The sequence below is a fragment of the Hyalella azteca genome, unplaced genomic scaffold (genome assembly GCF_000764305.2).
Source record: "Hyalella azteca isolate HAZT.00-mixed unplaced genomic scaffold, Hazt_2.0.2 contig16561, whole genome shotgun sequence".
NCBI lineage: Eukaryota > Metazoa > Arthropoda > Malacostraca > Amphipoda > Hyalellidae > Hyalella > Hyalella azteca.
The window spans coordinates 69016-96518 of NW_025946378.1; the positions used below are offsets into that span (position 1 = coordinate 69016).

At 36.0% G+C, this 27503-nt stretch overlaps 2 protein-coding genes across 2 annotated transcripts in view; one reads left to right on the plus strand and one right to left on the minus strand.

The window, feature by feature from the left end:
- The first annotated feature begins 2133 nt into the window (after window positions 1–2133).
- LOC108676810 overlaps window positions 2134–27503 on the plus strand; it is a 63059-nt gene continuing 37689 nt past the window's right edge. Inside the window, exon 1 of the mRNA XM_018164948.2 lies at window positions 2134–2287. The gene's annotated coding sequence lies outside the window, so the exon portion shown is untranslated. The remainder of the gene's footprint in view (window positions 2288–27503) is intronic.
- On the minus strand, window positions 8862–27192 carry LOC125179315. Its single transcript, XM_047884936.1, has 4 exons — window positions 26889–27192; window positions 26659–26705; window positions 9557–9682; window positions 8862–9149 (listed from the first exon to the last, which is right to left on the minus strand). The coding sequence occupies exons 1-4, from the start codon at window positions 27190–27192 to the stop codon at window positions 8862–8864; spliced, it is 765 nt and encodes a 254-aa protein (XP_047740892.1).

Below are 27503 nucleotides of genomic sequence, written 5' to 3' on the forward strand. Positions count from 1 at the left end.
GCGTCTGTGCCAGGCCTTGACATTCAAACAAGGACCACCTGTTTCTGGCGTCGTGTGATGAGGCGCTGTGAATGCTGCAAAGACCAGCGAAAGGATTTCTTGAGAGAGACAGACCCAGAATTCCAACAAAGACTGCCTAGAGTAATGAGCATTGTAGTGGAACACGTCATTTTCACAAGATTGTATTATTTTATTTGTCGGTATTTTTTTTAGTCCGATATACATGCTAGACAGAATGAAAGGCCAGTAACATATCAAAACAATAACCAAAGATGAATTCCAATTCAAATCATAAGTTTTCAATTGATTCGATGATTCTGTCACTCTCTTACACATATATATTGAATTGATTTGTTCATGGCAATTCGGATGATAGGCTTGTCCGACAGCTCATTCGGAAACTGTGTTAAGATTAAAATATAAATTATCTTACGTGTTAAGTCCATACTTCAGACGGAATAAAATATCGATGGATAATTTTTATTCATGCTCAAAATAGTTAAAACTAACGACACCGATAATTTTGTCATAACAAGTTGCATGATTTGCGCGAAGAATTACGTCCAGTGAAAGTCAGAGCTCATTAATTTGTTAACATGGCGCTAAATGTCGACGAGTCTGCTCAAATTTTGGATTATTAGAATTAGTAAAAACGCCTGAATAGTTGTTTATATTTATTTCAGTCATGCATCAATTGAATGTATCAACAAGTTTTTAACGATACCGTGATGATGTAGAGTATGCTGAGTTATGCCTCGTGTAATTACTTCTTCCAAAAGCCGCGTTAGCTTCTTGAGAACCTAATGACTTGAAGCTGGAAACATGAGAATTCAAATATTCGCCTTAGATTGTATTCAAATGATAGATAAATAGAAAATAAGAATGACTATCAGAATTGAATGTATTCATTGTCGTTATTGGCGTTTAGACCTGTTCCTTGATTGAATTTTGTACGAACAGAACGACAGGTGTCAAATTTATCGTAATTAATCGATGATTCCATTTATGGCTTCTCATAAACAGAATTTGCGATCCAGTGCTGTTATAATGGGCCTAATGAAGGCCACAATGATATTGAGTTACCTTGGCCTATACTTTTAAAAAAAGTTAAGAGATCGTAAGTTCATGAGCCAATCATTGACGGCCTTTCAAGCAAAATACACCAATCATAGACAAGAAAATAGAGCGTAAGTACTTACGTTCACTTAGCTATAGTGTCTGCTTGTACAAGTTTAGAAGTCTGTAAGCCCCACAAGAACTTCATGAAGTCCTGACTCATGTCTGACAGTAAAGGTATATAAATAGTTGTGATATTCACTAACTACTGGAATCAATTTGATATCAATTTCTAGAACTCCAACTTCTTAACATACCTCAAGTTGTCTGATGATATATGATAGTCAGGTATATCAATATTAAGTAATGAACATAATTTATTTTTTCAATAACCTCACCTGTACTTTTGTTAGGTTTTGGCCATGGACGTTCCCGATTATATATATATATATATATGGTGTTCAAAATTTCGTCTAATAATTTAGTATTAAATAATGTTCATTAAATATTACGGCTTTAGAAAACATACGGCTTGAATGACGAGCAGTAGATCCTAAATATTAGTGAATGAAGATAAAAATTAAATATTTATAAACTCTAATTGAATTTGTATCGAGACAGATTACTACTATTGAGCTAATCCTTAATTTCTACTAACTCCTGCACTCTCAGAGGTTTAGTCGTGGATAATGTAACGGTTGCAGACGAATCACATCAATGAAGTTTGTTATATACCTACAAACAAAACAATATATGTATCAAATGACATTTTCGATTGCAGTTACGAGGCTTTGTGCAGCTAATCATGTAACGCCAACAATAGTTGGCTGCATGAGATTCTTTATTTACAACAAAACATGACTGCCTTAAATGATAATTATTATTAACATTGAAACATGCCTACCCGTAAGACAGTCATATACATTAGGAGAACTTAATACTAAAGAAAGAGGAGAATAAATCCTGTTGTAAAGAAAAATAATTATTATCAACAATGAAACATGATTACTACAGTCATATTTAACGAACGATAGGTCTTCTTCGCGTTGCCCTATCAGTAGAGGTTTGAGTTCGACCGTGTCAGGGTGTGGGCTTGTGTTGCTGCTCGTCGACAAGTCCGCTCTCTATTTTTTTCACCTCTTCTCTATTGAAAGAAAGTCTTGAAAATTTCGACATTTAACGCGCGCAAACGACGCCTGAAGGTCGTGGAGAGCATTCGTGAATGACGTAGGTAAGTTTTGAATTGCTGTGATATTTAATACAAAAATTAACGTCGCGGGATAATTTTTTCTCGTGATTGGCTCAATGTCTTCATCTGGATAGCCATTGTCTGTCGGAAGTTCATGTTGTAATGAATAATTTATCTTTCCATATACCTATTTTTTCTTGATTGTCACTATGATGGTTAATTTAATATAACTATTCAAGCAATCTTCAATTTCGCGGTCTCGAGAAATCCGGCACAAACCAGAATCAAATATGGAATCGTTGATTATTATTATTATTAAGTTTTCTGTTCGACGATCAAAACTTTGTATTAATGTGATAAATTATCGTTTCATATCATCATATTCTTAACAATGATGCACGATGCACGGCATCCTCTTTGTAGTTGATGCATATTCGTTTTAGTCTCGTCAACAAAGAAGCCAAGTCTTTGGGGGCAAAATTTAAAGTTTGATTGCAGATCTCCAGTTTTATTTGTCATGTATTTTAATATTGTAAAGTTATTGGAGATTAATAAGGGCAAATGTGGTAATTATCTCACTGGTAATATTTAATTTAAATACACCCTTACAATAACCCTTAATAATACACCCTTACACCCTTACAAGTCAGTGGAATTATTGGAATGAAAAGTTTCATGTATATATTCTAGCGTTGAACAGAACTTAATCATCACATTTATACTATGATTTATAATTAAATTTTATGATGAAACTTGTTAATTAGGGCTGAATAATTGTACGCAAACTTAATTATAATAAATTAGTTTAGAGACAACTCCACTTATTGAATTATCTACACACAGCGGGATGGTGGACTACCAACCTTTATCACTTGAATACCTGCTGGGCCTATACTTTCAAAAAAAGTTAAGAGATCGTAAGTTCATCAGCCAATCATTGACGGCCTTTCAAGCAAAATCCACCAATCATAGACAAGAAAATAGAGCGTAAGTATTTACGTTCACTTAGCGAGTTTTGAAAGTATGGCCATGGACTACATCGATATAAGTTTAACTGTCCCACATGATTTATCTACTAGCTTTACTAGTACTGTTTTATAATTTTGATATAAATTCCAGAAGTTCGCCAAACAAGTTCACGTAATTCATATCAATACCTCAGCCGTTTGCAGTCGCTTGCTGCTTTAAAGTTGCGATGTCAATGAGCATCTTCGGAGGAAGTTTTGCGCGCTCCGAGCGGGTTATCTCAGGACTGTAGGTCATCTCCCGTGTCGAATCTGTAGGATACTTGTTGTTAGAACAATAAAAAATTTTTTGATAGGATATAGCTTCGACAAATCGTAAAAAGTACTTTTATGTACTTTTGGCAAATCGTAGAAGTACTTTTGGCAAATCGTACTTCTTTACTTTTGGCAAAGTAAAGTACGTAATACTTTGGCAAATCTTAAGAGTACTTTTTTACTTTTTTACGAGTTGTTTTAAGTAGAATACGGGATTTGGCAAGCGTCAGTTTGCAGTTCATTCAGTGATGTAAGATCGTCATTCTTATTATCATCCATCATGAACATCGCAGTTTGTTTGCTGACATTTCATTTTCAATGTAAATATAGGCTTATTAAACCCCACGCATTGAAAACTTGTAGGCAACTAATCATTTTCTAAACTATAGCTACTTTAATCAATAAAATACTAGTTTATAATGACCTTCACGCTCAGAAATGGACCCGTGGTGATGTTTTGAGAGATTGAAAATACATTTGTAGTAGTATTGAATTGCAGCAGGAGTCTGCAATTCTCAAGAGAATTCTTCAAGCACTGAAATTATTTTATATTTCCCTTCAATACTGTAAGAATATTTGTTTTTTTTATCTCAACGGCAAGGAATACAGAACCCATGTCCTATGCACAAAATGCGCTTCGCTTCCATAAAGTATCGGTTCTGCATTAGGATTTTGATGTTTATTTAACAATCTTATTTATTTAACCAATCCCCTACAATAGAGGGGGATTGTTATTACTTTATTTAGACAATCCCCTTCAATAGTCTCCTCAGGGCCAATATAGAATAGAATAGAAGTGTCGGCACTGAAGAAAAAGGCCCATGGCCTGTTGCCGATTCTTGAATTTTTCGTGACTTGATTCACAAGGGCCTTTGGAACCCGATCTTTCCATAACTGACGATTGATTGAGATAGCTGCTGGACTTATTGCCTGATCCGTAATTTGCTAGGCATTTTAAGACTGGACATATGCTCCTGCATAGCAATATATTGACAAGAACTGTCGCATCGGTCAATCTAAAATATTGTCGAGGCAAAACAAGGGATCGAGATGAGATGGGATCGTTGATCGTGCTGCTGGCTCTGCCACTCATTCATTCCCTTCGTATTTATGTTACCGTCGGCCCGGCGAGATCGAGTTTGTATTGAGTTGTTTTCTTGGGCCCATACTTTCAAAAAAATTTAAGAGATCGTAAGTTCGTCAGCCAATCATTGACGGCCTTTCAAGCAAAATCCACCAATCATAGACAAGAAAATAGAGCGTAAGTACTTACGTTCACTTAGTGAGTTTTGAAAGTATGGCCCCTGGTCACTTGTTTTCTGACCAGCTGGTCATTTATTGGATTATTGATGCTCTTTAATGTGGCAAATACTCCGGTAGTAATTGGGTGCATATATTTTCGGAATTCTGTAGGGGCTGGAATTTCATTGCAGTTTCACTATAAGTGTACTTTAACTTATGCACTACCTTTATTGTTCTTCTAGTGAAAAATGTGGCTTGCAAGAAATTCACTGTTTTCTTTCAGGACAAATTTGTCCGTTTGTAAACAACGCTGTATTTTGGACTGAACATGAATTGTACTGTGTTATTACTTTCATCGTATTTATCCAGTACATAAACTGGAGTATGTAATTTTTATTCGACACAGTATTTTTTTAATCGACAATTTATGTATACTTTTCTCACTTATTTTGCACTTATTTTTATCATTTAAATTTCCCGCCATTCAAAATTTCTTCTACATTTTTAAATAATGATAGAAAATTTGTGAAAAATTGTTCGTGTTTTCTTGTCCCTGCGTTGCCCACATCAATCTCAATCGTTAAGTATATCATGACGTACACGAAGTCTTTGCAAATATTCGCAACATGCCTCCATTAAGCCCTAGCATTTAATGGTAACAAAATCCTCTTATGGTCCCCGCACCGTAATAATCTTCAGTCCGGCTCTTAAGAAATACCCCCACGGTATTGCGTCACGCTCACATTTTGTTCATATCACTCATTTTGCTGGCGAAGTGCAGCCTATTATTTGTCTGCTCTGATTAATGGGCGTATAGGGAAAACCTGCATCTTCTTGTCGCATATGAACTGATGACGAAGCCTCGCAAAAATGCGCGGTTTATCATACTTTACTCGTTAATGACTCAAGTCTGACGGCACTGTCTTTAAATTACCCCGATGTGCCGCAAACACTCGTATTTTACATTTATAGCTTCATATTAACATTTTTAGTTCGTACCTTACGTTTAAGAAAGATAGTGTCTACTCGTGGCTGTGTTCGGCATAATGATCCAGGAAGGATTTGAAAATGTAGCATCACAATTTTGAACAGACTAATCCATGTCAATTTTTAGCGCATTTTCTCATTTATCGAAAAAAATGCACTATTGTGCTCGCCGTGTCCGTCTGTCTGTTTGTCTGTCTGTCTGCCCGTCTGTCCGTCCGTCCGTCCGTGACCTCAAGTTTTCGTCGACGAGAAAATGCGCTCTCTGTCACTCACTGCAGTGAGTACTGAGTTATCTTTTTTAGGTGGTAAAATCGAGGGGTTTTGACGGTGCAGAAGCGCGCCGATGAGGGGTTCAAAAGCCGACAGAAGCGTAGTGGGTTCCATCTGGAAAGCTAATGTCTAATAATTTGGCTAGCGTAGTCTAATGAGTCTAATAGTTTGAGTCTAATAATTTGGCTAGCGTGAGGTCATGAGGAAACAGAAGAACATTATTGTTAAACGAGTGCCAGAGAAGATCTAAGTCATGTTTAATATCGAAGCAGACAGAGCAACAAACTTCATGAAAAAGGATAAAAATATTCATTTTACAAAAATACACTCACAAAAAACTATTAATAAGTAAACACTACGCTCTACCAGCAAAGTCTCATGTTATCATATTATTGGATTAGATTGAGAAGCAACATGTGAAGCTGACAGGGATAGTCAGATATCTTTTTAGACTCGATCGATCACCGACATTAGCTTTTACCAGCAACGAGTTTAGGACGGCGGCATTCAGTGCGCTCAGTTAGCTCGAATTAGGTTTTAATCCCATCTTCAATGACAACTCGATTAAAGAACAATTAAAAAATCTAATTTAATATCTCTGTTCGTCTTCAAATTGGGTGTGCGAGATAGTAAAAAAGACGATGGGTTTCTATTCAATCAGGATAAATTTCAATGCCAAACCTTCGGTATTATTTATTATTCATCTGCGAAAGCGAGGAACCACTTCGTTTAGGTATAAAAATTATCTTCAATGTAGTGTTACGATTGGAATGAAGTTCAATTGAAATTTTTCGGAAAGAAATGATCAAAAACATAACTACGCCAGTTTTTTGTAGCCAGTACACATTATTTAAAATTATATTTATTTTTCTTACAATAAAAAATTATTTATTGTCACGAGTAAAAGTTCAATCGAATTTAATACGTATACACGATCATGATGCTGCTTAGGCCTATAGTAGTACAAACTGCATTGAACAACGCATTTGGAAAATTTCAAAAATTTCTCAAGTTTTAATTATTATAGTAAATTGTGGACTTAATTTTGCTTGGGCTTGTAATTCCTTATTTATGTATTCCTAGTATATTCATTCCGATAAAGCGAAATTGCATGATTGAAACTGAATGTTCAATTTCGTGCTAAAAATAGAAGACCTCTTTCTAGATTGAATAGTTGTTACTAGTGCATGATTAAGATGTTTAAGGCGATATGTCAATATTCAGAGTTGTAATTTTGGCATATTATAATATATGGAGCTGAACTCGAATAAAAATGGCTCAATAAAAATAAATATATAAATTTAAATAAATAAAATGATAAATAAAATGAATAAAAAAAACTCAATTAAATATATCGCTCTGAGTGACATACTAATTTGATCCTCATCGTCCAAGCTGAAAAAATAAACCTAATGTTAAGTACAATAAAAACTAGACTTAATTTATATTGATTGGTTAACTGACAATTATAATAAAATGTGAAAGTCGTTCTTACTGTTTGCGTGTGAATAGATAGCAGTTATTGTTCTCCTGGCGACAAAGGAGGCAGGTCTTCTGTTGTCCAAAACAATCTAATTGAAGCCTAAAATGGTTTTGGCGCTTAACAAATTGTTCTTAAACTTTCCATAAAGGATAGGTTACATTTCTCATTTTTTAGCGCCCTTCTGTTGCCTAAAAGTTTCGTTCACTGCAGAATTTTCACTGAATGGATAGCGTCGGTGGATTTTTTCTGGGAACTAGGAGGGAAATTTTAAGTTCTTTTGCATGCTTTATTATATATTTTGCATGCTTTATATTATTATATAGTGCAAATATTATATATGGATCATAATAGGAATTATGAACTTATGTGTCAATTTGTAATTAATTTTGTATTGCGCAAGGAAGATTTTTATCTATTATTTTATCACTTTTAGTGCGATTTTTGTCCGTGAAAAAGTGAAAAATTTTTTTAGAAAATTAGGTGTCAGGTCAACTAATGGATTCATGGTCACTCACCATACATTAAAGGTGCACATAATTTTTTAATAAACGTAAATGGTCCACACTTACTCGAATAGAACTATTTCTAATTATTTCTTATCTCCACATAACTCATCAGTAGCTACAGAATTGTATTACATAATTCTGAGGAATGAAATCTTACAGTCGTTCTCGACGAATATTTAAATGCTGGTAACATTGTCCGTAGAGTTCATACCATATCTCACCTCTGAATGTAGCACAAAATGAATGTTACTAGACATGGCTACGTAGACCCAAAGTAAAAGGAGTGTGAAACAATATCTTAGCACCCAATTTGTATAACGGCAGTCTCATTATTCATTCGAATGCATGGATGCCAATCAACTATGACGAATGAATTGCGTTACAATTTAATGTTTATCTGATTAATTGTTTCTGAAACATTAACGTTGGCGAATTCGTTAATCATTCAATAATAAACGTCATAAATTGTGGCGATATTGCCTGAGGGACGACGAGTGTGACCGAGGACGGAGTGGTCGGTGAGGGCGGATCGAGTGGGGGTTTAAAGAGGGTTAAAATGGGGTTGACAGACTAAGAGTGGGGTTCAGAGAGTCAGAGTGGGGTTTAAAGGGTCATAGTGGGGTAAAGAGGGACATCATGGAGTTCAGTGACTAAAGAGTGAGGTTCAGAGGGTCAGAATGAAGTTCATAGGATAAGAATGGAGTTCAGAGAGCTAGAGTGGGTTTGAGAGGGTTAGAGTGGACGTTGATGGCAGAGTGGGGTTGAGAGGACCAGAGTAGGGTTGACAGGGTTAGAGTGGTCGGTGATGGCAGAGTGGGGTTGAGAGGACCAGAGTAGGGTTGAGAGGGTTAGAGTGGTCGGTGGTGACAGAGTGGGGTTGAGAGGACCAGAGTAGGGTTGAGAGGGTTAGAGTGGCGTTGATGGCAGAGTGGGGTTGAGAAGATCAGAGTAGGGTTGACAGGGTTAGAGTGGCCGGTGATGGCAGAGTGGGGTTGAGAGGGCAAGAGTGGGGTTGAGAGGACCAGAGTAGGGTTGAGAGGGTTAGAGTGACGTTGATGGCAGAGTGGGGTTGAGAAGACCAGAGTAGGGTTGACAGGGTTCGAGTGGCCGGTGATGGCAGAGTGGGGTTGAGAGGGCTAGAGTGGGGTTGAGAGGGTTAGGGTGGGTGTTGAGAGCAGAGTGGGGTTGAGCGGACCAGAGTAGGGTTGAGAGGGTTAGAGTGGTCGGTGATGATAGAGTGGGGTTGAGAGGACCAGAGTGGGGTTGAGAGGGTTAGCGTGATCGGTGATGGCAGAGTGGGGTTGAGAGGACCAGAGTAGGGTTGAGAGGGTTAGAGGGGGCGGTGATGGCAGAGTGGGGTTGAGAGGACCAGAGTAGGGTTGACAGGGTTAGAGTGGCCGGTGATGACAGAGTGGGGTTGAGAGGACAAGAGTAGGGTTGAGAGGGTTAGAGTGATCGGTGATGGCAGAGTGGGGTTGAGAAGACCAGAGTAGGATTGAGAGGGTTAGAGTGGTCGGTGATGGCAGAGTGGGGTTGAGAGGACCAGAGTAGGATTGAGAGGGTTAGAGTGGTCGTTGATGGCAGAGCGGAATTGAGAGAACCAGAGCAGGGTGAGAGGGTTAGAGTGGTCGGTGAGGACAGAGTGGGGTTGAGAGGGCAAGAGAGTGGGCTGAATTAATGCATGTCAGGCTCAGGAGGCTCTAAGATGCGAGAATTCAAGCCAGAATTCCTTGGTCGTCTGAGAGCCGTCTGAGATGTCAACGTTAATTGGAATTTCGTCAATATTCCCGGGGCTGAGAGCAACGACCGGATCAAAATAGCCTTCAGGGCATTTCGAAAACACAATTTTTAAATCAATCTGAAAATTCTAATGCTGTTCCATCATGCCTATGACATGTAGAAGGCTATATATATGCACAGGGTGAAGGTGAACTATATATATGCACTGGTGAATAATATAATATATATATGCACTGGTGAAGTTTCATGATTTGGCCGAGCTCAACAAATAATGAGAGAAGTCTCCAAATTAGAATTTTAAATCAGCTTACAAAGTGAATTTTGCTTTCAATGGCAACAACTAATTAAAATGCGCTTCGGTAATTTATTGTAGAATTGAATTCAATGTTTGAAGTAAAAATAATTTTGCTGCTCGTTTGTACACGAAGCTCAAATCAACAATTAAACTGCACATCCTAATTAAGCAGCCTGTATATAGCGTATTTACTTCAAGTGATATTTACGTTTAATGTATTTACTTAAACTCTTAAAGCATTTTTTGTTTACAATAATGTATGAATTTAAAACACATTCGACACTCGAAATTTCAAAGGGAAATTTCACTCTTTCCACTTTACACATGTGCTTGTGTGCAATTTATTGAACAGGTGTAATTCACACTCTATGTCAAGCCAAAAACAGGTGTAATTCACACTCTTATGTCAAGCTGAAACAGGTGTAATTCACACTCTTATGCCAAGCTGAAAACAGGTGTAATTCACACTCTTATGTCAAGCTGAAACAGGTGTAATTCACACTCTTATGTCAAGCTGAAACAGGTGTAATTCACTCTCTTATGTCAAGCTGAAAACGATGTAATTTACACTCTTATGTCAAGCTGAAACAGGTGTAATTCACACTCTTAGGTCAAGCTGAAAACTGGATTGCTGAGGCGGGAAACATTTTCCACTGGTACAAATGTTCAGGATCATTCACTCGAGCGTCTCTTGCATCATGTAATATTTAAGATGAGATTTATCAACATATTGACTTGTCTGTCACTGGCATTTAGTCATTATTTATCATCACATTGATTTCTTTTGGCTGATATTTGGCCAGCTAATTATCATCATATTAACTTCTCTTGGCTGAAATTTTGTCAATTATTTATCATCATATTAACTTCTCTTGGTTGAACTTCTGTCAACTATTTATCACCATATTAACTTCACTTTACTGAATTTTGTCGACTTCAAGTACATGGAACCATGTGCTGTTAATTCACTTAAGAAGATCTGATAGATTATAACGCTCTCCCGGTATCATACTCATAATAAGCGTAATATATTCATTATGACCCTCTACAAGTTTTATGCCATTACCTGATCATTTTCTATTTTGCAACTGCGGAACCATATTTTTAACCAAACATACATACTCTTATATATGTAGGTTAAATTACATAGAGTTTTAACGTAACTCGTAAATTGTGATTTAATTTATCTATTTTGAGGTTTATAATAAATTGAGGATTTCGATTTTTGAATAATTTTAAACTATTCAGCATTATGATTATTTCCTCGAACGAATAAATTCTACGGAGTTTTCCAAATTTCGAAATACTGACTCTCCTGTAAACTCTCTCCTCCTGTGAACTAGGATATTTTCTATTTTAATAGATTCTCTTGCATTTATACATGTTTTTTTTAATATTATGCCGTTTCAAGATATTTATTCAACTTTATTTGTTAACTTTAGTCGCATTTTTTGTTTGGTATTAATTCAAGTGTAAACTTAACCTCAAGTGATGTTTCCTTTTAATTTATTTACTTAATGTATTTTCTGTTCACAAAATATATGAATTTAAAGCACATCCGATGCTCAAAATTTCAAAAAAAAATTTCAAAAGCTACAGTTTTTCGAAAATCATTCTACCTGCCCGTATCTGTCACTTGGTTGCTGGACCATGTTTTCAATAAGGAACATCCAACAGCTTCAGGTCTGCGACCAGCTCGCAGTTCAAAAATATTGACAAGCTTCACAGAGTTTCTTGAATATAAAAGATCTTTGACGCAAATTGTCAATCAGATGGCAAAGCCAATCAATTCCTGCTTCGTATGGAGGTATAGATGACTGACAACACTCAGCTCAGGGAGCACGAGATAAAGCAACTGTGATGAGGGAGATTTTGGGGTAAGGAGGTTGGTTTTTGGGAGAGAATCAAGGCTCGATCACATAGATAACATGCGTTTGAATGGTAAATAAGTTTATCAAAAGCAGGGTAAGGTATAATTAAAGTAAATAAAGATCAAGCAGGCAAAATTGAGACATAAATCTTAAAGAAAGACCTTCAAATCAAAGACCATGAAACCCGTTAGATGAAAAAAAACGGAATTAATGAATAATGATAGTTGAACATATATGCATATTTCTTTAAAAAAATTCTGAAAACAATAAATACGTTTTCCTTCCAAAAAATAGGTCATTGAGGAATAAATAAATTGTGTCATAAATGTGTCTATGACGCAAAGCAAATTAATGGACTACACATTTTATTTTGTTCATATATTTTGGGTTATTCGTCTTGATGAAAAGTTGATATTAATGTCTAGTATTCGTCCATCAGTATCCAATTATAAGCTATAATTACATTGCATTTCGGTAGTACTTCAACGGCATAATTGCGAATAACGCTGGACACTGCTTATTTTTGGTCTATTGATGTGAGTGCCGTCTTAGGATTAACTGCAAACTTTATCCTATAAAAGTAGGATTAACCACAACTAACATCTTACAACTAGGATTAACCACAACTCGCATCCTACAACTAGGATTAACCACAACTTGCATCCTACAACTAGGATTAACCAGAACTCACATCCTATAATTAAGATAAACAACTTGAAAAATGCTCGTTAGCTGTGTCCTCGATTGCAGACCTAAACTCTGTTTTATTATTTATCAATTTCTCGCTGTTGAGTAATGAACAGAATTTTACAACGTGATTCTTAGTCGAGTTAGCATTGTTGCTCTACTTAACTGATAGTGGCAGATGCGTTGCTTGAATTATTATTTAATGGTGCATTCTTTTAACAACAATGCTAATATGTAACAACATCGACGGAGCAGCTTCCTCGAAATATATATCTAATCATTTCATTATTCTTTATGTTCTTACATGATCAACAGTTTGTCGTCATCATGGTCGCTAATTACTGATTGAAATTTATGTCCCGACGAGATGAATTCTTAAGCACCAATTAAGCACAGTTTGCAGAAGACATAGTTGTAAAATTAATCTGTAATATACCGTGGTGTTGGTTGATGTGCTGCGCTTGGATGTGCGTTAAACTGAAGCCTGTTTCATGCAGAAATAAGTGGCACCTGAAAAACAAGTCTGAAATAAGATCTTCTGTTTGACTGTGAATTGTAAATTACTTGGAACCATACAAGGTCCACGAAGTTTCTTTATTCTATCAACATGTAAGCATGCAAAAGTGGAAAATTTATTTATAGTATTTAGGTGATATTAATCATAAATTTACAATTCGTTAGATTTCGAAGACTAAATTTAAATTCGCACCATTTGAAACAAATTTCTCACTGACAATTTCTGATACAGTGCTGACTATAATAGGTGATGTAACAGTATGGATTTTAAATATTTAAATTCTCAAGTAAACAACCTCGTTATATTCATACTAACAATATCATGGCTACTCGATATTAAGTACCCCATTTAATTGAAGGATAGTGTCGCATTGATGATTTTAAATCCGAAAAACTTTGTTTAAATCTCAACCAAGTTCCTCGCACATAGTTTCTTACTTGTAGGAGCTTTAGATCTGGGCCCATACTTTCAAAAAAAGTTAAGAGATCGTAAGTTCATCAGCCAATCATTGACGGCCTTTCAAGCAAAATCCACCAATCATGAACAAGAAAATAGAGCGTAAGTACTTACGTTCACTATACTTTCAAAAAAAGTTAAGAGATCGTAAGTTCATCAGCCAATCATTGACGGCCTTTCAAGCAAAATCCACCAATCATAGACAAGAAAATAGAGCGTAAGTACTTACGTTCACTTAGCGAGTTTTGAAAGTATGGCCCCTGACCTTACAACAGCTCATGGCTTAAGCCCCATGTAAAATTTCCAGAACCTCTCAGGCGGCAACGGCCATCGCAATGTAATTAGAAGTTCAGGTTCTACCTTCAAAACTTCAAAACGTGTTTATAATTGGAAAATTGTGTCAAAAGCTACCCTATAAAATCACGTATAGGACGTAGGTAATTTGAATAATATGCAATATTAAAGCATGAAAATTATCTATAGCTATGGGATCCTGTGAAAATTTTTCATCTCCTATAAAACTTGCAGATAAAAATTAAGTTCTTTAGAATTATCAACCAGAATGTCATTGATATTTTATATTGAAATAATGTCTTCTCGTTTTAATTGACGAAATCCATGTCTGATATTCCTATATTAGAATAACCATTAAATTAGTTTGATAATAATTTAACATTAAGCGCTCTTCGGAAACGCAGTATAATGGCTTAAAAAAGTAGAATAATTTCAGTGCGTAAACCATCAAATATTCTTGCAATTTTGATTTAACAAATCTATTTGAAACATATTTAAATTACCGATAATGTGCGACATTGATATCAACGACATAACGCAATTTATCATCAGCGACATGAGAATCAGCATCATATACAAATGATCCTTTACATATAAATTATCATTATATAAATGATTATCAGCACGGAATAAATGGTGATCAACAACATATAAGTAAAAATCATCACCGTACGAATGATACAGCAGCACAACTATCCTGTACCTTATAAATGATAGTCTTCACTATGTAAATGATACAGCTACATTTTAATGCAAATAAGTAATATATTCGAGAAGTCGGTTTTTTAATTTCTTGTTTCATTCCAAGCCGCATCATAGCCGACTAATTTCGGCCGATGGTTGGCCGCCGGAGCGACGACCAAGGATGTTATTACGGCTGATGGCGAGGCGTTAGGTAAATATTTCATTACGTCGAGACGAGCGGCATTTTCTGAAGTGAACAAATATTGCTTCTGCAATAGAAAGCCATTAGTGAACTCCTCGAGCCATCGATTCGCACTGATGATGAACCGACACCAACGAACGGAAAAGGAGAAAGCAAAACTGTTTTGAAATCAAAATGTTTCCATGGGAGACTTAAAACAGTTTCTTGAGATAATTTGGTTAAAATGCATGAATCATTCATGAGGAAATTTATCACAAAACGTAAAAAAATAATAAGCATATATTGACATTATTACGGTTACCCGCAGAAAATAGTAAAAATTAATTGAAAATGCTCCTTTAAAATCAGGGCTGGATCAGTTCCGTAGAAATAAACAAGTAACTGATCACACCATAACCCTCTACCGTCGTATGTCACTCTCCGGGAACATAATTTTCAACTTAAATTATAAGTAAACTATTGAGTGTAGCAACCTGAGGACGTTTGTACGCAACAGAGACATTTTTTAAAGTTGTCGTACGTGGCGGCAAATTATACGTAAACTATTGAGTGTAGCAAACCTGAGGACGTTTGTACGCGACAGAGAACATTTTAAAGTTGTCGTATGTGGCGGCAACCATCAGTGCAAGTCATTTTGCGGTCACTAGAACGTATCCTTTTTGGCAAGTAGGCTTGTGACAATATTGCTCCGGTTACTCGTGTCATGCGGTAGAGCGTTAAGACTTAAGATGCAGAAGTTTTAGTAATGCTGTCACTCAACGTTTCGTTTAATGGCTCTGTACAAAATGGATCGATTGGGCTTCAGATCCCATACACCGATTGATATTAATATTACATGCCTCCTTCACGCTTTGTTAATACATTCATGCTGTCATTTGATATCATAATTATCTTTACTAATCACACTTCCTTACAAGTGACGCGTACCTTGAAGCTCACTAAAGAATTTTATTTAGGAAATGCTCGTAGGTCTTCATCGCTCCGGTGCTCTGCTACCATTATTCTTGCTTGGTGTGGGTGCGTCGTCAATGTCTGGGCTTTTCTTTGAGAATAAATTGCTGTCCAGGAGCCATCCTTTCAAAACTCGCTAAGTGAACGTAAGTACTTACGCTCTATTTTCTTGTCTATGATTGGTGGGTTTTGCTCGAAAGACCGTCAATGATTGGCTGATGAACTTACGATTTCTTAACTTTTTTGAAAGTATAGGCCCAGACCCTGTGGAAAATTATTGGTGGCCTCTGAACTTCCATGAACAGCCGATGGGGATAAAGTGATTATTGGACGCGAATTTCATGCAGTATTTATTTTCGAAACCGTTCATGTTTCATTTTTGAAGAGTTTAGATCTTTTGTGAAAAGCGAAGCGAGTCTTGACATCTGAATAATACAATAGGTAAGTTATTACCAACAAAGAACTCGTATTATGCTTTTGATGGTGAGTTAGAGGGGAAACTTTCTAGTAGATCTACAACAAAAGTTTTTAACTTGTACTTTAATGTGAAACGACGTGATTTATAAAGTGAGTTGACATAAATTTTTGAAATTCTCACAAATTCAGTTTTTTCTTCCTGTTTTATTATTGAAAAATATGTAAGAACATAAATTTTCTGATGTTTCCTCTTTCAAAGATTTGTTTGGAAAAATAGAAAGAACTCGTGAGATCGTTTCGTCTTGAAGGAAGCATTAATAAATCTTTGACAGAGATTGAAAAAAACTATGCACATTACCTTCTCTAATGTTTATGATAACATTTTTAGAATTATGCATACTTGATTTGATTAAATACTTGATTTCATTCCTTTGATCAAATGTGGCTTTAAATCTCAAACTGGCTTGCTGTTGGTAAAATAAATTGCTAGACTTACTAGGCTGCAAATTCTTTATGAATAATAGTGCGATACATACGCAAGCTTTAGAAACTTTAAACTTTTTAAAACTTATACTTTGATCACTTTTACCGAAAGTTTTCGCTTCAAACTTCGTCACACTTCATTATGCACCACGTATAAACGAACCACGTTTTTTCATAATTTAAAGTTTAACTCGTGTCATCAGCGGCCATATTTAGACCGAATATCGTCAACGATGGTCCTGCATTAATTAAATGGAATTAATTGTATAATTATTTCCATTTAATAATTAAATAATTAAATGGAAATAATAATAATCTTGTAATTATTAAAAATAATTATTAAATAAATAATTAGGTTCCTCATTTGAGCCGTTGATATATTGTTTATGGTCTTCACCTCCACACCTTAAATTTTCTCGACCTTTCATCAAGTCAATTTTTTATTGATTAGTTTGGTTTATTATGTGAGATAATAACACGCGAGTTTCTTGCTAGCGCACGCATAGAGCGCAAGTTAAGCTTTATACACGTTCCAGGGTCTATACTTTCAGAAAAAGTTAAGAGATCGTAAGTTCATCAGCCAATCATTGACGGGCTTTCAAGCCAAATCCACCAATCATAGACAAGGAAATAGAGCGTAAGTACTTACGTTCACTTAGCCAGTTTTGAAAGTATGGCCCCAGGATTTAGCGTCACATCTGTTCAAAGGTTATATAATGTATTGCTATTGTTTAGCCATTACATTATACATAGGAAGAATGAGGTTTCTTGTATGATATAATACAATAAATATAAATAACGTATAATTACATTACATTATATGAAGAATGAGGATAAATAATTTATTTCGTACAAGTTTTTTCATGGAGAAACTGCCGAAATGAAGTATTTCAGAGCAGCAATTTCTGAAAATTTCCATCATAATGTGGTAACCAACTGAAATTATGCTTTGTCCATGTGTAACAATAAAATTGATTAGATTAATTCATATTCATAAATGTAAAAAATATAACTCAGTACTCACTGCAGTGAGGGACAGAGCACATTTTTTTCGTCGACGAAAACGTGAAGTCACGGACGGACAGACGGACTGACGGACGGACGGACATGACGAGCACTACAGGGGCATTTTTTCCATAAATGAGAAAATGCGCTAAAAACTGATCAATCTCGAATTTTGACGCTATGATATTAAAAATAGAACAGTTCAGCGATACCTCGCTTCATTTGTAGCCGTTCTCGCCCAACGACGGTTGAAGCAGCCGGCGATAGAACCGTCAACTCGGGGGTTGTCATTTTCACCCGTCAGGAGCAATCACGAGATCGACACGCATGGCATGTCGACGAAGTAGCGTGACGCAGGCTATGGTCGAGATGCAGCTGCATTCTTTTTATTTAGGCTAAAAATAAATTGAAATTTATATCGATGTGAGCATTTAAGCTGAACGTTTAGTGTGAATCTTGCACCCGTCAAGAGCAATCACGAGATCGACACGCATAGCATGGCGACGAAGTGGCGTGACGCAGGCTATGGTCGAGATGCAGCTGCATTCTTTTTATTTTGGCTAAAAATAAGTTGAAATTAAATCGATGTGGGCATTTAAGCTGAACGTTTAGTTTGAATATTCTCGTCAGTTATTCATGACACTATTTTAGACAGAAAAAAACACTATAAATTTTAAGTGTAATTACAATTAATTTTGGCCAGGATAAAAACTATTGAAAAATTAGTAGTATATTATTTTATTTCCAATCCATTCGTACTTATGGCCAAAATGTGTTCTAAGTCTTTAAATCATCAATAAAAAATTGAGCTCTTTTCATGATGTCTATAATAATATTAAAATATGTGTACGAGCTAGCGTAAGCTGATAATTTTGGCTCACTATTAAAAATGCTAAATATTCTAAAACGGTAAATTATTTATTGATCGCTTTAATTTATAATTAATGAACAAATGTCATCACGACCTGAAATTCGATATCAACCGTCGTTAAACAAACGCAGTTTCGTGCCTAACGACTTTTACTTCGTTTGAAGGCCATTTGTGATTGAGTTATTTTCGTCAGAGATCACTCGAATTTCAGTCAATCTCTGGAGGTCTCTGAATGACATTACAATTGGTGGCACGCTCAGAGATCGATGGGCGCCGGCAGCAGCAGAGACTGATGGATGTCGTCATACGTTACATTGCACACGCCATAAAATTGTTGATGGTCACGTCAAATTGAAGAAAATAATGGATTTTTTTCATGCATCAAGGTTGATACTGGTATCAAGAATATTTTTTAGCGTATTTTCTCATTTATGGAAAAAGGCGCTATATTGTGCTCGTCATATTCGTCTGTCTGTCCGTTTTTCCGTGACTTCACGTTTTCGTCGACGAGAAAATGCGCTGTTTGTCACTCACTGCAGTGAGTACTGAGTTATATATTTAAGTTATACCCTATACATTTTAAATGCTTCTTAGAATTTATGAAAATGCGCGGAAAACCTGAAATGTTATTCATAGTTGAAGTAAAATCAATCATATTCATATATTTATTATAAACTATATAAATAAATGTTGAAATAATTTGAATATTAGAGATTCGATGTTGATCTAATATAGTTATATATTAGATGAAATCATTTATTTATACATATATTAAATGTTGAAATCATTTATTTGCACAAGATATCAATCACAAATATTTCAAAAATATGCACAACAAACGCGAAATATTAGCCGTTCTGTTCCCCGCATTTGCTGCCATGGTGACCGACAGATCGGCATAGGCGTTATATTAAGCGATCAGATATTTGGGCCGTGCTGTATTGATTGTGTTGCGGTCAATAATGCGCTTGGTATTGGAAGACAACATTATAAATTATATTGATGATAGAGACACAACAGATCATCTTGTACAAGATATCGAAGAAAAAGACACAACAGTTCATCTTGTACAAGATATCGAAGAAAAAGACATAACAGTTCATCTTGCACAAGATTCATACATGAAATAATCCATGTATGAATCTAACTGATTTTCAGAAACATCATGTGAATTATTTATTCAACGAACAATGAATTATCCAGCAATAATTTTGAAATCTTTTTTAATTTTTCAGTATAATCACAGTTTTGTTTATGTATTTTCCACTAAATTACACAGTAGTAAATAACATCTTCATTAGAATTGAAGCTCGTTTATCAATCTATTTTATTCGCAGAGCTCTGAGCCAAGGTTTAGCAGTATTTCTGGATGCCAGTTGTAATATAGATTATAAATTAATTCATAGCTAATATAACATACACAGATTCCAGTTGTATTATAGACTAAAACATTAATTCATAGCTAATGTAACATACACAGATCCCAGTTGTATTATAGACTAAAACATTAATTCATAGTTAATATAACATAAACAGATTCCAGTTGTAATATAGACTAAAACATTAATTCATAGCTAATGTAACATACACAGATTCCAGTTGTAATATAGATTAAAACATTCATAGCTCATATGAAATAAATAGATTCCGGTAATAATATAGCTAGATATAGAAAGTGTGTACCGCTGATACTCAATGGTGATGAAATGATTCAACATAATTTAAATTTTTATTTCTTTGTAAATGAGTAAGCAAGTGTAAGTTTTGACTTCATAGAAACTGTAAAAATAGTCCTTGGATTATATATTGAAAATGGGTTTAGTTGCGGTTTTTATCCATTATTATTTTCCGCTTAGAATATTTATATTGATACTTGCAAGGTTTAATTTTAAATTGACTGATTGATTGATCCTTTTTTAAATATATTACCACTTTTATTATTAGATTTTATTCATTGGAAGATGAACAAATAAAATTGAAGCCGCCATCTACGTACAATGTTACTGGTCCTCATATAAACAAAAAATTATGTTGTCGACATGTTCTCGTACTTCATATGATCGAAGAACGAAGGGCATTTTTTGAGCTGCTAAGGAAAATAAATGACTTTTGTACGCAATTTGTTTGAAATTACCTATACCTATTGTTGTACCTATTTCTTTATACCTTGTAAAAAAGTTTAGCAGCCATTTGCAAAGTATTCAAGTGGCCTGGGCTCAATGGAATCGAAATTAATCTTGAGAAATTAGTTGTATTAACAAATTATTCAATTACTTAATATATAACTGGATTACACGTTTCTTATAAATGATAATATCGAGAGTTTCTTTTCGATCTTTTCTTGTCAGCATATTGCCCGTATTCTATTAAGTTTTCCCTTGGGTCACTCATGAATCATTCGCCCATACGAGTTTCATGATCTTAGATCAGCAAAAGAATGTAAAAAGAAATTTGACGTTACCTTGTTGCAACTTGTAACATTTAGCATGAAAAATCAACATTTAATGGGAATAAATGTGAGTTCCAGGTGTGAATAATCATTACGAAATAATTTCTTATCTAACTTGAAGCAAGTTCCAGAATTGGCCCAAAGTAAACAAGTAGCGCTGGGGCCGCACAGCAGTTGGAGAGGTCAATAGAAATCAACGTGCGTTCAAAGTTTGAATTACAAATACGAATAATATTCGTATATAAATTGAAGGAAATCCCAGAGTTGACCCAAAATAACTTAAGTACACAATGGCCTCACAACAGTAGGAGCGACATGAGCGCAGACGCTGCTTATCACGGCCGGATGCCTGCGCCGGCGCGGCCGACAACCGGCCTGATAAAGACAGCATCGTTCTCCGCTGTTTACACCATGCACAGACTTTCCGCTCTGCACCTGCAATATTAACAAGAAATTATTATTATATATTATATATAATTATTATAATAATAATAATATTATAATAATAATATTATATATTATTAACAAGGACAGTAGTAAGACCTTAGACAATACGTGACTGAAATGGCGGTGAATGTGAAATTCTTTTTATTTATTTTCATTGCTTGAAACAATTTGCACAATGTGAAAAAAAAAATTCAAAAATTATTCAGTAAAATGAATTCAATTTAGAATTAACGAAGGTTTAGTGAAGCTCTTAGTCATGCGTATGAATCCGATGAGTAAGCTCGCGCTCACTGAGATAGAAGTGGCAATCCAAACCAAAGTTACAACACCAGGCATGCATTGGTTTGGATCGCATGTTCGGTTCATGCATGAACCGAACATGAATAAGTCATCTCGTTATCAATAAAAGTAAAGTGAATAAAAATTGAATCATTCGCTAATCCTGGCTTTTGTATGTTGCGGTTTTGCTAAATAATTCATCGATGAAGCAAGCTTCCGTGTAACAGTTCCATTGCCGACGGCAATGGAACTGTTTGGTGCGAACACTAAAATGCTGAGAAAAGCTAATTCTCTATGCCATCAGTGAATAACAGAACCAATTCGATGTTTGGTGCAAACACAAAAATGCTGAGGAAATCTAATTCTTTATGCCATCAGTGAATAACAGAACCAATTCACAGACAGACAGACAGACAGACAGACAAGAAGTGAAGTTAAAGAGAAGTGTTGTAATAATATAATATAAGATAATGTAATATAATATAATATAATTTAATATAATATAATATAAGATAATGTAATATAATCTCCCCTATGAAATGCACTTGGGCTGCTCGCCGCACTCGCGGCTATGATCGGGAAGAATATTTTTCCGTAAATCTTTGCACGGCATTTGCTCGCGTCTATTCGGTGCCCAGGATTTGTTGGTTTTTCATTCATCTTTGGAATCTTTAAATTCGAGCTTTAAATATATAGCTGAATTTTATGATTAGATTCGGAGAAATTTCCCGCGCATTTTGTTCTGGAATTCAGGGCCTATACTTTCAAAAAAAAGTTAAGAAATCGTAAGTTCATCAGCCAATCATTGACGGCCTTTCAAGCAAAATCTACTAATCATAGACAAGAAAATAGAGCGTAAGTACTTAAGTTCACTTAGCGAATTTTGAAAGTATGGCCCCAGAGCTCTAAGGGAAATCGTATGAGAGTAGTTCTTCTAATGCATATGTATAAATACAACACTGAGGTTGCTAGGTGGGATCGGTACTTGCACGTACTATAAATAGAAAATTTTAAATTAAATTACTCAATTTTTCCTAATGTAAGTAACACATAAATCTTTAGAAGCAGCAACCGTTGATTTGAAACTACAAATTTATTATTTTAATTTAAATTCTCTTTCATAAATTCTATCGATATTCTTGCATTATTTAGAAAGTTTAATATGACATAAGGAAATTTCGATGACTGCACTAGTATGCGACTGAACCTCTCGAAGGATCTGGGCCCAAACTTTCAGAAAAAGTTAAGAGACCGTAAGTCTGTCAGCCAATCATTGACGGCCTTTCAAGCAAAATCCACCAATCATAGACAAGAAAATAGAGCGTAAGTACTTACGTTCACTTAGCCAGTTTTCAAAGTATGGCCCCTAATTCCTTCAGATCTATTATGCATGTGCAATGATTAGCCAGCGGTTTGGGACTGCATATAATGACTTTGCTGCGCTATAACTAGCTATAAATTCATCCGAAGCATCATATAATAGGACATCGGCACTATAAACTGGAATAACTATGCAATAACATGCATTAAATTAGCCTATTACTGCATATAACGACACTGCTGCGCAATAACTTGATATAGATTCAAATGGAACATTATAAAATGAAATTATACTGTACTATTTTAAATAATTATTGTTGTGCTATAACCTGCTAAATATTCATATAATGTACTTGCTTTAAGTTGAATTGCTATGCTATAACTTGTTATAAATCCATCGGAAACTGTATTATAAGTTATACGCAGAACTATTACATATAACAAATTTACTAGAGATATTCGCAGTGATCATACGCGGTTTAGGATCAATGAATTTATGGGTTGCATCATGAATTTCATCCCCATGTTCATCGTGAATTTCATCCCCATGTTCATCATGAATTTCATCCCCATGTTCATCATGAATTTCATCCCTATGTTCATTATGAATTTCATCCCCATGTACTGCGCCGGATTTGCCGAGATTACAGATGGTCCATCTATGGCTTATCTTAAAGTATTGCACACGCTCCGCCAATAAATGTTAAATAAGATTTTAAGCCAGAATCTTTCAGTAAAAGTGATAAATATCATATATAATGTTTGAAAGTCAAGATTAAATAAAGAGGGAAATCCTTTTAGTCAGTATACAGGCGTTCTAAGTATGTTTATTTGGTCACCCGGGACCACTAACATGTACGAGAGGCTTCTTTGATCATGACTTCAGTGACAAAGATCTTTCGAATTGCCTCTTATTGCATGTCTCAACTTTTTTAACCCAGTAAATAGTTTTTTAAGCCACAACAAAAACTTTAACATGACTTGATAGATGATGCAAGAAAATAAATTCATTTAACCGAGCTTGAGGATGGATTATATATGCATGGGCCATTTGTAGGGTGCATCGTTAATTGGATTAGTGAAATTCATAAATGCCTCAAAATTATATCAATAGTATATAAGATATGATTAAATTAGTATTGAAAAATTATTGGCATCTAAAAATGATGCTATGAATCATAATTATTTGCATTGAGATACGTTTTTAAATTTAATTTAAATCTTTATGATTTTAGGGTTTTTATTAGAAGGTCTGGTTTCATCACGTTTCAGAAATTCATTTTAATGGTTAAATCATCACTGCGTGGCATTTAATTGGTTATAATAGACAATTTGGTAATGATTTCAGAATTATTCAGCTAGTTGGTATTGTTTAGTGAGGCTGATTATAATTCATATAATTTCTAATCAAATTTCTTTGGACCATTTATACAACAGTTCTCAAATAATAGTTCTAAAATCTACAGTTCTCATTGAATTTTCTACTAGATTATTGTTCCTCGATCGCCATTTGCTGCGGCTGTTAACTTCTAAAGCGGATCTACTAAAGCGCAGGATGCGCCCAAGTAAAGCTGTAGCGCTGTTACAGCAGGCGTGAACGCTCTTGTCGCTTCTGCCCCCCGTTAATTCTCGTGAGATTTTCAGCAAGGCGCCATGAGGAAAATATCCTGTCGAAAAATTATTGTATATACGTATAACCGAACTTAGCAACAGAAATATCCTGTCGCTTCTGCCCCTTGTTAATTCTCGTGAGATTTTCTGCAAGGCGCCATGAGAAAACTTCATCATAATTTGATGCCAAGTTGGTGGATATCGGATAGCCAAGCCGTCGATAATATTCATGAGATTTGCCGTCAGAGCAGCAGACTTGAGGCAACTTCAGCAAATTTTCCAGCATATGCCTATAAAAATTAGATGATAAAATTATTGTACGCTGTAAAGTAACATTTCACAGCATCGAAAGGTTTATCGTACTAGGGAGCATCGCTGCTGGGTGCAGCAAATCGTTGACACCGCATAAAATGACGCAGGATTACAGTACACACAGTAAATGTCGTTTAATAAACTACGCAATATAAAAATTGTGATGGAATTTATGACGGGATAAAATTATTTCCCAGATTCTTTTCAATGAAAATTCGTAGAAAATTCCAAGTTTGATTTTTAAAAAGTTATTCGATATGCAACAAGTTTCATTCATATTCGGTTGACAGGTCGTTCTCACCTGTAGTCCAGAGAACTGAAACTGAAGCATAAACCTATTTCTAAGTTTTAAAAATTCGCAGTTTATTTGACGAGCGGAATTTGCCAGGTGTTTTGTCGGGTTCTCAGTTAATGAAGCTCATCAAGCAGGTCTGGCAACAGACAAGCGTATTTCCTGAGGTTTGATTAACGAGCGAGTATGTCGAGGCTGTACGAGGCAAACCACATTAAACTTACATGTCAATTAATCAAGAGGAGGAAAAATAAATTCTAATATTTCATTTTGTAATGTATGAAGTTACGCGCGTGAAAGGTGGGAAGAACACGGCAGCACGGAACAGGCTTTATTGGAACCAACATAACGGACATGAAACAAGAACGAAGGCTTACGGAGCACGACTTCTAAACGTGCTTCTTCTTAGCGGCTAATTATTAAGAATACAGGAACTTTAAATGCTACACATTTGATGAAAATGCAAGAATTGAAGCAGGGAAACGTCAATCATTTAATTAATTGTCGGCTCATGTTTCAAGAATCTATCGGTAATTCAACTGTCTTCTTTGAATTTTATCAACTGAAATTAACAGAATTTTCAGCGTCGGTACACTAAATCTTACATACGTAAAATACTTTGTTCATAAAGAAGCCGATGGTATTTTATATGTGAACCGCGCCACGCTATATTCGTGGAGGACATGAAAAATACCAACGATTTGATTGATCGTCCAAAATTTCATAATCCGTTTATAAATGGTAATAAGGATACCATATAATAACGACCCTTCTTAACGCCCATTCAAACTGGCTGAGCATTCTCCGCGAACTTGATTTGTAAACGTTTACGAACAAGATTCAAGTTGGTATAAGTACCCGCCTGTGCTCTATAGTGTTTTTAAACCCGCTTGATGAACATTGGCAGCCGTTCAGTTGCTGTAGTTAACGAACGTTTTATATGCGAGAACAGATAACCGATAATGTGTGACTTTTTGCTGCTGGAGAGCATTCGCAAACAATACTCGGTTAATGTTATAGAGCATATAGGACTGAAGTGTTGCTGTAAACAGGCAGTCTGATGGTTACATTGAAAATTTGTATTCAGACGGTTAATTCGCAGGTCATTCAGACGATTATTGCACCGGGCATTTAAACGGTTATGCGCAGGGCAATTATACAGATTATTCAGGAGAATATAGTGCAGGAGCAAGAAGGCATGCTGACGCCTTCAAATATCATATCATATAGTGATGTAGGCGCTGAAGAATAGGCCTGATGTGGCCTGTCACCGAATCTTGTACTTTTCGTGACTCGTTCACAGGAAATCTGAATACAGGTCCTTTGACCAGATCTTTGAAGCTGACGATAGTTTGAAATATTTACTAGACTTCCCTCAGGTGAGATATGGTGCTAGGCATTTCAAGTCTGAGCATTTATTTTTCAATACCTTTTTCTAGTCCGTTCTTGAACACGTTCTTACTCGGGGCGTCAAGTGAACAGACCTAAGGTTATCCTGAGTGAGTGATCCTGTGTAATATAATGAATGTCATAGAGTGAGGACACAAATCCATTTAGAAACATTCAAGTACGAGGCTCGTACGTAAAAGAGTAACTCAGAGTGAGAGCGCATACAGATACAGGAATAAAGAAAGCTTTGTTACGTAGAAATAACAAACATTGAGTGAGATCATTAGCTGAATGTAGGCCAACCAAGAGTGAGGGCACACAGAGTGATGGTACGCAGAGTGAGGGCACACAGAGTGAGGGCAGCAGAATGAGGGCGCACAGAGTGATGGCACACAGAGTGAAGGCAGCAGAGTGAGGGCACAGAGTTTGAGGGCACACAGAGTGAGGGCATCAGAGTGAGGGCGTCAGAGTGAGGGCAGCAGAGTGAGGGCAGCAGAGTGAGGGCAGCAGAGTGAGGGCACCAGAGCGAGGGCACACAGATTGTGGGCACACAGAGTGAGGGCATCAAAGTGAGGGCATCAGAGTGAGGGCACCAGAGTGAGGGCATCAGAGTGAGGGCAGTAGAGTGAGGGCATCAGAGTGAGGGCACCAGAGTGAGGGCATCAGAGTGAGGGCACACAGAGTGAGGGCATCAGAGTGAGGGCAGCAGAGTGAGGGCAGCAGAGTGAGGGCATCAGAGTGAGGGCAGCAGAGTGAGGGCATCAGAGTGAGGGCATCAGAGTGAGGGCATCAGAGTGAGGGCATCAGAGTGAGGGCATCAGAGTGAGGGCATCAGAGTGAGGGCATCAGAGTGAGGGCACGCTGCTGCAGCGGCCGGTCCAGCAGCACCACAGCTTTAACGCTCCTGCGATGTTGCGG